The sequence below is a fragment of the Amblyomma maculatum genome, chromosome 11, assembly GCF_055883805.1.
Source record: "Amblyomma maculatum isolate TAMU_Amacu chromosome 11, ASM5588380v1, whole genome shotgun sequence".
Lineage (NCBI taxonomy): Eukaryota > Metazoa > Arthropoda > Arachnida > Ixodida > Ixodidae > Amblyomma > Amblyomma maculatum.
In genome coordinates, this window is record NC_139354.1 from 136,491,470 (window position 1) to 136,503,102 (window position 11,633).

Sequence of the window (11,633 nt, forward strand, 5' to 3'; positions counted from 1 at the left end):
TTGGAGGATTTTCAACATCACCTTGCTAGCATGCGAAATAAGCGCGATCGTGCGGTAGTTGGAACAATCTTTGGCAATGCCTTTCTTTGGAATGGGGATGTAAACTGACCTCCTCCAATCCTGTGGCCACTGCAGGGTTGTCCAAATTTTCTGACATAATGTATACAGAATTTTAACAGCGTCATGGTTGAGGTGTTGAAGCAACTCAGCTGGAATGTCATCAATTCCGCTAGCTTTGTTTTTAGCAAGGCTGGCTAAGACCCATTCAACTTCACTCTTCAGGATGCCCGGCTCGAGATCAGTAATCACAACCGTCTTATGTTGGGTTTGCACATTCGGGTCCTTCTTGTACAGTTCTTCTGTGTATGCCTGCCATCTCTTCTTTATCTCTGAGGCTTCAGTGAGGTCCTTGCCTCGTTTGTCCTTTATCGCGCCCAGCTTAGCACAGCAGCTTCCTTTGATATATTTGATTGTCTTATACAGAGCTCTTGTGTTTCTTAATTGGCTGTTGTCCTCAACTGCTTGGCACTGTATGCTCAGGAAGGCATTCTTATCTCTCCTTGCTATTTTCTGAAAATCCGCATTGGGAACCTTGTATCTTTCTCTTTCCCCCATAACTTTTGCCATCCTCCTTGCCTCAGCTATTTGCAAAGCCTCTTCAACCTCTTCAGATAACCAGTTTGCTTTCTTGAATTTCTTTTGCTTTGGAACTACCTTAGTAGCAACTTCTTGTATTATATCACGAACATCAGTCCACATCTCTTCGGGCTCTCTGTCTTCTAGATCTAATTCTTGAAATCGATTCCTCACTTCCACAGCATATTCTAATGGAATTTGATCCAGATCATACCTGAAAGGCCTTCTAGTTTTCTGCGTTTTCTTCAATCGAAGCTTGATTTTGGCAACAAGAAGCTGATGATCGGTGCCACAATCGGCCCCAAGCCTTGTTTTTACTGCTTGTATAGCGCTTCTCCATCTCTGCCGGCAAAGAATATAATCGATCTGATTCCTGTACAGATCGTCCGGTGAAGTCCATGTGTACAGGCGCCTGTTGTGCTTCTGAAAATGAGTATTCACTATGGTCGGGTTGTTTTCTTGACAAAACTCTACTAGCCTCTGCCCAGCTTCATTTGGCTCGCCAAGACCGAACTTGCCTATAATTCCGGATATGTAGTAGGACATAAAAACAGGCATCTCCACATTCTGACCCCCTCTGCTCCTTACAGGTTGCTTGAGCGCAGGTGGAATATGAATGAGGGTTCATTTTGGGCAAGCCCTCTTAAAGCCCTAATGAGATTGCCTAGCTAAACTGCTTCAAGTCCTAATACCGGCCGTACTTGGGCTAGAAGGAGGCAGTGGCCGCATGGTACCGAAATCGGTCTCTTGTGGGGAATCTGAAAGCAAGTGTAACAGCAAGTAATAATAATAATAATATTATAATAATATAATATTAATAATAATAATAATAATCTCTTCATTTCCATCAATGATGGAGGTCACTGCAGGTAAAAGTCGCTTTGGAAGCAAGCGACTTGACAGTGCCCGCAGCCTCCTTTACAAGGCAAACAACGATAGAAAAGGAAGCACACATACTTAGCACTTGACCTAATGCGAAAATATACGCAAACAAATAAAATCATAAAGAGAGACAAATCACCTTAAAATTGCTGCTTAGCTATTTGAGAAAGCATAATGAATAAAAAGTTCACGTAATACTCGTACATGACATGTATGAAAACCAAGACCTGATTTTTGAAAAGAATTTAAACGTGTTGGCAATGTGTATGATATTTTTTGTGTAGAATAATTAGCTCGCGGAGTAACCACCTTCCACTACTCCGTGCATCTTGTGGCATAAAAAGATGTGTTCTTGGTAAGATTAGATAAATATTGAAGAAACTTTATATTTTCTTTTATCTAAAAGCTTGACTTAACTTGTAATTACAAATGTTAAACACGGGTATTATATGTGCTTTCGGAAATAAGCCTAATGTGTGGCTATTGTAAGGTAAGTTAAATAGTGCTCGAAAAACTTTTAAACCGCTAGGTTTAAAAACAAAACCCTGCCCGATTGGGGCTGCCCGATCTAGGTCTCATATCGGCCGTAAAGGGACTGGAAGGCAGGCGTCCCCGCATAATAAGAAAATCGGTTCCTTTTGCTGAATTTGAAGGCACGTGCAACAGTACGTGGGCGCCAGGTCGATCGACCAGCAGCCCCTTCTCAATTGGGGCTGCCCACACAAAGCCATTGCTTGTCCCACATTGGACTTCACGGGGATAGACACCCGCGCGTCCGCATGTTCGTCAGGTCTGTTAAGAATAAAAAAAAAATGCGGGCGCTTGTCGTAAAAATAATGGTATTGGTAACGCGAATGAGGCTGTCGAATCAACACCGCTAAGGGTCGTATATGTGGATCGTAACATACCGTAGTGCCTGCATACTATTTATTTTTTATTTTATTTATTTATTTCCTCAAAGGTCTCGGTTGAGACATTACATAAGGGAGTGGACGGTATCTGGCAAACAATGGTAAAAAATGTTAAGATGAAAGGTTGGCGACGCTCCGCTTGAATTCTAGTGGGTTGATGATAATGGCAACTTCGGTGGGCAGGTCATTCGAGTCTCGTGCAGTACGCTGAAAAAATGACTGCTGAAATGTCACAGTATGGGCTTGTAGGGGATACACTGCGTTACTGTGGCTGAACCGGGAGATGCGGTGGGCTCTTTTTATGTAGGGGTTATCAAGAGGCAAAGAATGGAAAAATTTATGAAAAAGGTTAAGACGAGCTATCTTACGGCGCGAGGCTAGGGGGGGCAAGTTGATTCGAGCTTTTAGTGCTGAGATGCTTGAGTGGTAGGAATAATTTGATAGAATGAATCGTGTTGCGCGGTTCTGAACCAATTCGAGGGCGTTAGTAAGATTAAGGTGGTGCGTATCAAAAATAGCGTTAGCATACTCAAGCTTGGCACGCACAAAGGTTTTAAAAGCAAGCTGTTTAATAGGGGGAGGAGCGAGTGAAAGATTAACTACGGCGTAAATAACCAAGAGCACAATTAGCAGAATTTATTATGTGATTAATATGACAGGTCCAAGTTAGGTCACGCGAGATATGCACACCAAGATATTTGAATGATTCGGATGTTCCAATCTGCAGGTTAATAATATTATAATTAGGCGCTACGTAATTACGACGACGGTGAATGGACATTAACACGGTTTTAGAAATATTTAATGACATGAGCCATGTTTTACACCAGTCCTGTATGCGAATAAGGTCAGTTTGTAATGCGAGATGGGCGGTGGAGCTAGTAATGCTTCGGTAAACGACACAGTTATCGGCAAAGAGTCGGATATGAGAAGAAATGTTACACGGTAGGTCATTAATATATATCAAGAAAAGGAGGGGCCCGAGTACCGTTCCTTGAGGTACCCCTGAGAGCACAGGTGTTAAGGATGAAGAGTGTGAATTGGCATATACTAACTGCTGACGGTTAGATAAAAACCCTCGAATCCAGTTCAGAACACATGGATGAATATTAAGGCGCGATAACTTTAGTAAGAGACGACCAAGGGGAGCCTTATCGAACGCTTTTTCGAAGTCTAAAAACACTGCATCAGTCGGGATATTACGATCAAGGTTTAATTGTAAGTCGTGCAGGAAGAGTGCCAGTTGGGTGTCACAGGAATGATTCTTGCGAACACCATGCTGGCTTGAGTGAAAAAAAAATGAACGGACGATAGGAAGGTAGCAATATGCGAGTATAAAACATGCTCCATTATTTTACAAGAAACGCTTGTTATGGAAATCGGGCGGTAGTTACTCGGCGATGATCGGCTTCCTTTCTTGAAGACCGGGATGACCTTGCCCACCTGCCAGTCGCGTGGAATCGAACTGGTGTTCAGGGATTCCTGGAATATGAGCGATAAGAACAGGCTACACGTATGTTTAGTATTTTTTAGCACTTTGGCGTTGATACCGTTCACTCCAGTAGATGATGAGTTCTTCAGTGACTCAATTACCTTGACTATGCCGACGGGATGAAATGTGATATTTTGCATGAGCGGGTGCGTAAAATATGGTGGATCTGGAAGATTGTCAAGGGGTTCATTAGTAAAGACCGAACTGAATACTGTCTTAAGAACATCTGCAACCTCAGTGTCGGGAATAGGAGATCCAGAGCTACTGTTGAGTGAAATCTCATTACATTAATTAGGGCTAATGGTTTTCCAAAATAGTTTTGGGTTAGTCTGCAGCATAGATGGTAAAGTAGTAGAAAAAAACTTCCGTTTAGTCTGAGCGGTTAACTTGTCGTATTCTTTTGCGACAGCATGATACTTCTGCCATGTGGAAGAAGAGTTAGACAGCTTGGCCGACCGGAACAGGCGTTTTTTCTTATTATTGATTCGTTTGAGTGATACATTAAACCATGGTGACGTTATTCTTTCTGATATAGTAATGGTTGGAATGTAAAGACTTATAAGCCGATGCATCTCTGTTTTGAAAAGTAACCAGTTTGACTCGAGAGAATGTAGCGGAAAGTGAGCAGCGAAGGTGTCGAAGTAATCTGATAATTCACGGTTCATACTGGCATAGTCTGCTTTATCATAAAGCGTGTTTTTTTATTTTTTGTTTCTTTAGTACGTTGCAATAAAAAGAAGTATGTATCGTCAAATGATCGCTGAGACCGCGCAACAAGGTGATAGGAGTAAAATTATCAGGATGCGTAGTTAATACGAGATCTAGAACGTTGGACGAGTGGTCAGTAACGCGTGTGGGATCAGTGACGAGTTGAGTTAAGCCAAAAATCATACACGTGTTTAAGAAATCGCTAGCCGGGCTGCTTTTCGATAATGTAGCGGCGGGATTAGACCAATCTATTGTGGGAAAATTAAAATCACCGAAAAGGAGGATAGGGCTAAGTGGATATGTTTTGGTTAACACATTTAAGGCATCATGAAATAAGGGGGTGAAATAACTGTCAACATTAGGAGGGCGGTAACAAATACCAATGAGGATGGGCGGATGTGTAGTAGTGCATCGAAGCCAAATAATTTCCAGTTGTGAAGGGAGGTTAACAAATGAACAATGCAGATCCCGTTTAGTGGCGAGCAATACAACCCCACCGCGCGAGTTATCGGGTCTATCCTTCCGGAATATCTCAAAATCTGGGAGAAATGGAAGAATCTCAGAATCGTGAACTGATGCGTTAAGCCATGTTTCAGTTAATAGTAAGATATCGCATTAAGATGAACCTATTAAACTGCACAATGAATCGCGCTTGGGAACAACACTTCGAATGTTAGCAAGCAGGAATGATAAAGGGTGACGATTCGGCGAACGGGGTTCACAATTTGGTTTTAATGGTGGCTACAAGCTGTCCTCAACGACATGGTTAGACACATGGTCGAAATGGTACGCTTTTAGAGCGCAGCTCTTTGGCGTCCGTTCCTGGGTTTCGCGTCGGCGTCGGCGTCGTCGTCGGCCTCGTAACCAGCTCCGCCCCCCTTTCATCCCCCCAGCGCTAGCAGCGACCGACTGATACCGCTGGATGCCGCTGACGCCACTAGAGAGTCAAGATAACGTGACTGCATAGAACACCGTCGCCGCCATGCAGAAAGAGGAGGGGAGGGTCCCCCCCCCCCTGTTCCTGTGTGGCGGATAGGGCGCTCTTCTGTTGCCGACGCGCCGGTTATTTCACGTAGGCCCCGGCACGTCGACGAATACGTGACCACATTCCCACGGCTAGACCTGGTTCTTGCGCCGCGGAAGCGAGGGTATCATATTGTTTGCGTCGGCATCGGCGGCGTTGTCCCTGAAACCAACTCCGCAGCTGGGGTTGACTCACTATCGGCGTCAGCAGCATCAGTCAGTCGCTGCTATCTCTTCTCTCCTCCCTTTATCGCGTTGTCCGCTTGCTGCGCGCTCTTCTGCCCCCGTCGTTTGCCGCTGGGTGTACACGCCGCCCCCCTCCCCCCTCTTCCTGCGAGTCTCCGGTTGTCAAAGCGCCGGCTCGAACTTAATTCCTTTCTTCGCTCCTCCTCCAATGCAACCCCTGTGCGGTGGCAATCAGAGAGCCAGATCGGTGGCGGCGGATCTGTATATGTGCACCGCCCGAGCCGAAATTGCCGCTGCCGTTCGCCACTGCGAAATTATCTGAATACGTGTGAAAAATAAAAAAAAAATTCTGTGATAGCGCATACATGTGTTGCTCAATTTCTTTGCCTCACGAAAAGGTGAAACAGCTTATTTGCTGCGCTCAAATTTCGCATTAAGAAGTAACGTAATCGTCGGTAATTTTTTCACTTGTGACAAGCTTTTCATTTCGCAACTTGTATTTCAGTTTTCGAGCCTTTCAAAATTCGATGAGGTGTTTTTGGGCAAGGCGCGTGCTGGGAGAAAGATCTTGAGCAACCGCATATCCTGTGTTTTTGAATTTCCGAGCGGAAGACATGACTTGCTCTTTGTCTTTGTGAGCAAATCTCACAATTATAGGTCTGCACCTACCAGTTTGGAAAGTCCCAAGGCGATGTGCACGCTCAATGTCGCGTGGCTCTAACTGGATGTCTAAATACTGATTAATGTGTGCAATGATGATATTTTCAGAATCTGACCATGTTTCTTTATCTTTATCTTCAAGGCTGTAGAAAACAAGGTTGTTTCGTCTGGACCGATTTTCTGCATCATTTACCCGGGCAGACAGAGCAATTATCTGCGCCGTGTTCTCAGTGCTGATTCCATGCAGTTCTTTCAATTCAGTCTGCATGTCATCAATACCAACACATGCTGTCTCAATTTTATCTAGTCGCGCCTTAATCTCGCAAAACGTTTTATCATGATCAACTAGTTTCATTTCAATCGACTTTAGCTGCGCTAGCATTGCTGTCTGCCCAGTTCGAATTTCCTTCAAAGCATCAAGAATCTTATTGTTAGGGCGGGGGTTAGATTCTATATCACCAGCTACCATAAGAAGTTTTAACAACATATGCGCACAGTCATACATGATGGACTGGAAATGCCGTGGGCTCGGCAGCACCAAGAGTGCACGGTAGCTACTTGGCTTAGCGTAAAGGCAATAAGGTTTCATTACCTGCACCAAGAAGCGTAGAACGTTAGCACGGGCCATCGCTGGCGTGCCGCCGAGCCCACTGAAGGGCGCGCCGCTCCGAGCTGCCTTTTTAGCACAAGTCCACGCATGCGCAGGATGTACAGGGGTGGTTCCGGCGTTCAGGTGGCTCAGGGAAAGCCATGATGCTTGAAGATATGGTCCGTGGCCGTGTAGAAATTGCGCGGACCGGGATGCGTTGTCGATGGGCTGGCCATTCGTAGCCGAAAAAGGCTCAACCGTGTGAAGTCCGGAAAGCAGGAGTGTTGCGTCTGAACTGGAGTTGACGACGAATGCTAGGCATGGGACCCGGGGGCTCGAACACTCCAGCAGCTGCGAGCTCGAGAGTCCGAGGAACTGCACCAAGAAGCGTAGAACGTTAGCACGGGCCATCGCTGGCTTGCTGCCGAGCCCACTCTGTGCACGCATTCCTTACCATCCTTTATTTGCAATAGAGGTTGCCCTAAATTACTCTTATAGATGATTAGTACAATAGTCGTTAGCATCTCTAGTCGGTAAAAAATATTCGATGGCTTTAGTTCTCGCGTTCACGCAAATTTCGCTAAATATAGTAAAACATACTGATTGCTAACTGTTTATCCTAATATGGTCGCCGTGGACATCCTGCACCTACAGTATTGTCACGGTCATTGCAATATTGTACCCAGAGTTGCAGGACAGCCAACAACTCTTAGCGCAGTATTGTCACTGTCACTCTCATGGTCATTGCACACGTCACCGCTTCGGTGGTGGATGACGACTGTTGCGATGCACGTCTTTCACTCCCGTTTCTTTTTCTTTCTTTCTTCTCTATTTCCGTTCTGTCCGCACGAGGCAGCGGAGGTGGCTCAGCTACAGAGCCAGTAGCAAACCCGTTCATGTTCTTTCCCTTCTACCTACAGTAGCAACAATAACAACAACAATATTGTCAGGGGGATGGCTGCTCATGGCGTTAGGGGGCTGGGAATGATAGGTCACTGCCGCCTAATTGCGGCGGGGGCTGGCCTGCCACACGATTTTTTTATCTAATTATTTATTACAGTGTCCTGCAGCGCCCGAAGGCATTATTGCAGGGGGAGGGGGGGGGGGAGATGACAAATAACATTGCTAGAATCTCCAGTATTATATACATAAAAATGAAGAAAATAACATGGCGCAAGTGACAATGCAGAATGAGAAACATGCATCTAAAGGGAGCAGCTGCGTGACGAACAAAGTGATGAAAGAAACACACGCAAGAGAACTGGGCATTACGTCACACATCTGATAAAAAAGCCCGAAATAAATTTTCCGTGCAGCACACAGTGATGCCAGCTGGCAGTCGGTTCCACTCATTGATCGTCAGTGGAAAGAACTAGGTTTTCTATACATCTGTCCGGCATTTTATTTCTCGGATCTTCCACTGATTATCTAGTCGCCTAGATAAAAAGAGAGGTTGAAGCAGGTACTGGGTTTTATCAATGCTGAGCTTTCCAAAATAAATGCGATACATGATCTTCAATCTGAAATGTTTTCTGAGGTGAGCTAAAGATTGCCAACTAAGATGCTGACGTCACACTAGATGAAAAGGTTAATTATTAGACACAAATCTGGCAGCATTATTTTGGATGCGTTCGAGCATTTCAGATAAGTAAATAAACTGGGAATCCCATACAGGGCATGCATATTCAAGAATAGGCCTTATGTAGGTGAAATACAGGAGCTCCTCGACATTTGACTTCGCTTTGTTGAAATTACGCTTTAAAAAAATAAACGTTCTGCAGGCTTTGGATGTAATATGCTCAACTTGTACCGTCCACGTAAGGTTAAGTGTGAAATATTCGCCGAGATACTTATATTCAGAAACGTTTTGCAGGGGAACATTATTTAATGAGTAACAGGTCTGTAGAGGGGAACGCTTACGAGTGAACGAGACAAGTTTGCATTTTGAAATGTGCAAACACATTTGCCATTTTGAGCACCAGTACGGGATAAAATTTAAGTCTCGCTGAAGTTTTAATGCGTCAGAAGAACTTTCAAAAAACATGGTAAAGCACACAGTCGTCAGCATGTAGCCGAACTTGGCTGGTGAGGCCAAGAACATTATCATTAATAAAAATGAGAAAAATAAGGGGTCCAAGGACAGACACCTGACGCACACTTGAGGAGACGTTTACGGAATCGGAGTGACAACCATTAATACAACACGCTGCTTGCGGTCCTGGAGATATGAATGAAGCCAGTCGATGATATTGGGATGCAGACCAAGATAACGTAACTTATGCAATAATAGCACATGAGGTACCGAATCAAAGGCATTTTTAAAATCTAGAAATACATAATCAATTTGATATCCGTGGTCGAAAGTGGAAAACAGATCATTACTGAACTCAAGTAACTGGGTGGTACAGGAAAAATCCATTTTAAAGCCATGTTGAACTGGCGTAAAGAAGTCATGAGAGTCAAGGTGTTTCATGACTGCGCTGTAAATTATATGTTTCAATGTTTTACAACACACTCTAGTGACAGAAATGAATGGGTAAATAACAACAGACGTTTTCGAACCGCTTTTATGCACTGGGACAACATTAGCATTGTTCCAGTCATTTGGCAAACATGCCGAGTTAAGCGATGTTTGGAAAAAGGTGATTGAATAATGAGCAATTTAATTCGCATATAGTTTAAAACAAAGGTAGGTACACCATCATGGCCGTAGGCGGAGGCAGCCCTGATTTTACTAAGCAGTTTTAAAACAGCCTGGTAAGTAAAAACCAATTTAGGCATGGTTTCAATAACAAATTGACGAGTTTTCGGACGTTCTCCGATGTACGCTGGCGCAAAAGCAAACTGAACATATGCAGTAAAGCGACAAGCTATATCACCATTACTAACAAGGTCGCCATCGACGTCTAAGTTTGGGATTCCGACTGGTTCGCGTGCGTTGTGTTTCAGAAACGTCCACAATTCCTTGGGGTTACTACGCAGTTTAGAATCCAGGTTATTAAAGAAGTTATCATTATGAGCTTTAATTTCAGTTTTTAGTGTACTGCCAAGGACCCGAATTGACTGCAATATAGCAAGGCATAGATTATTTTTATACGATTGAAGAAGGGGAGGTTTTTTCTGACAAGCCGTCTGATTTGTCGCGTGATCCATGCATGGTTTGTCGCGGCGCCGCTTACCAGAAAGAAGTTTTGTTTGGATATTATTATCAATTAGGCTGCCCAATTTAATTTTAATACCTCCCAGAGTGAACTGCAGTCTAAACTCTGGCTTAGAGTAATAAAATTGGGATAGAAGGAAGCAAGTTCGTTATTCATTGATGTATAATCGCCCCTGGTAAAAACAAAAACTTTCCTAGGAAGACCTTTTGGAAATAAATAAGGAAAATGCCTAGCATTAGCAACAACACAACTGTGATGACTTATTCCTGGTATGGTAACAGTACCGCGCACTACCGATGGCCGGTTACAGAAGAGTAAATCTAAAACTAAAGATGAGTGCTGAGTTTCCCGAGTAGGCTCAATGACGTACTGATATAGATCATTAGTAGTAATTAATTCACACAAAGCCAAGGACAATGAAGATTGGTTCTTACGAAGAGATTTGTAGTCAACCCGTTTGAAATCAGGCATATTGAAATCCCCGCCATAGAGAAAGTTATTTTTTAGGCTAAGCAAGAATTGAGACAGTGACCTGAAAACGTCAGGATTGGTAACGGAAGGGGGACGATAGACGGAACCAATAGCCAGGTCCCTTCCATTGCTTAGGCGAAGGTTGCACCACACTGATTCGCAGCCAACTAGGGGCGCTGTTATTGCTGAAGAGCGAAAGCATTCCTCAACAAGTAGAAATACTCCTCCACCAGGCAAGTGTCGCTCGCGACGATAGACGTTATACCCAGTTGGGAAAAGTTCCGACCTCAGAACGGAATCATCCAGCCACGATTCAGTGCCAGTTATAACATGAGGCAGTGCCAGTTATAACATGAGAAGAAACATGGGCTGCAAATTCATCCGTTTTATTTTTTATACTCGTGCAATTCATGATGAGAACTGTCAATTCAAAATTTGATAATGCCGAAGGCGTAGAATGAAGATCAGGCCCATGATGCTGAACGGGCAGTTGCCTCCCTTTTTGCTATCCCCTAAGCTCAACAACTCGGTCATGTTTACAATCATAGACAAAGTACTTTTTATTTACGAAAAGCTTATCGAATCGTAACTTCGAAGGAAAAGCCTGATCACTAGCGTATTGTGAAAGCTTGAAACGTGCCTTTCAAACCACAGGCGGGAAGTCTTCGCTCAAGGCAAACTTAGTATCCTTGAGCCTAAAACTACACGGTAAAGTAATGTCCTTGACCTTATAACTGAAAAATTTAACTTAACGACAGTAGGTCGGGTTTTGCCTTCAACAAAGCGACCTATTCGGTGAGCCCTTTCGATACTTTCAGTGGAACATCTTGGAGAAGAAAAGAGGAAAAGAAAGCATGCACATTTTTTTTTTTCAGATTCAGACAAACTCTCTGTTGCGGAATCGTTTACACCTA

The 11,633-nt window shown here is 43.9% G+C and overlaps 1 protein-coding gene across 1 annotated transcript; it reads right to left on the reverse strand.

Moving 5' to 3' along the window:
* Positions 1-2,540: 2,540 nt before the first annotated feature.
* LOC146175043 (uncharacterized) lies at positions 2,541-7,498 on the reverse strand. The gene is made up of 3 exons (XM_084585510.1): positions 7,002-7,498; positions 3,824-3,936; positions 2,541-2,743 (listed from the first exon to the last, which is right to left on the reverse strand). Exons 1-3 carry the CDS (start codon positions 7,496-7,498, stop codon positions 2,541-2,543), a joined length of 813 nt encoding a protein of 270 aa, XP_084441636.1.
* Positions 7,499-11,633: the final 4,135 nt, after the last annotated feature.

Coding starts and splice junctions, on each gene's coding strand:
- LOC146175043 (XM_084585510.1), bottom strand. CDS start 7,498: ATGGCCCGTGCTAACGTTCTACGCTTCTTGGTGCAGTTCCTCGGACTC. Junction 3,937..7,001: donor CGGCATTTCCAGTCCATCAT/GTATGACTGTGC, acceptor ACATACGTGTAG/CCTGTTCTTATCGCTCATAT. Junction 2,744..3,823: donor AGGAAGCCGATCATCGCCGA/GTAACTACCGCC, acceptor CTTTGCCTCTTG/ATAACCCCTACATAAAAAGA.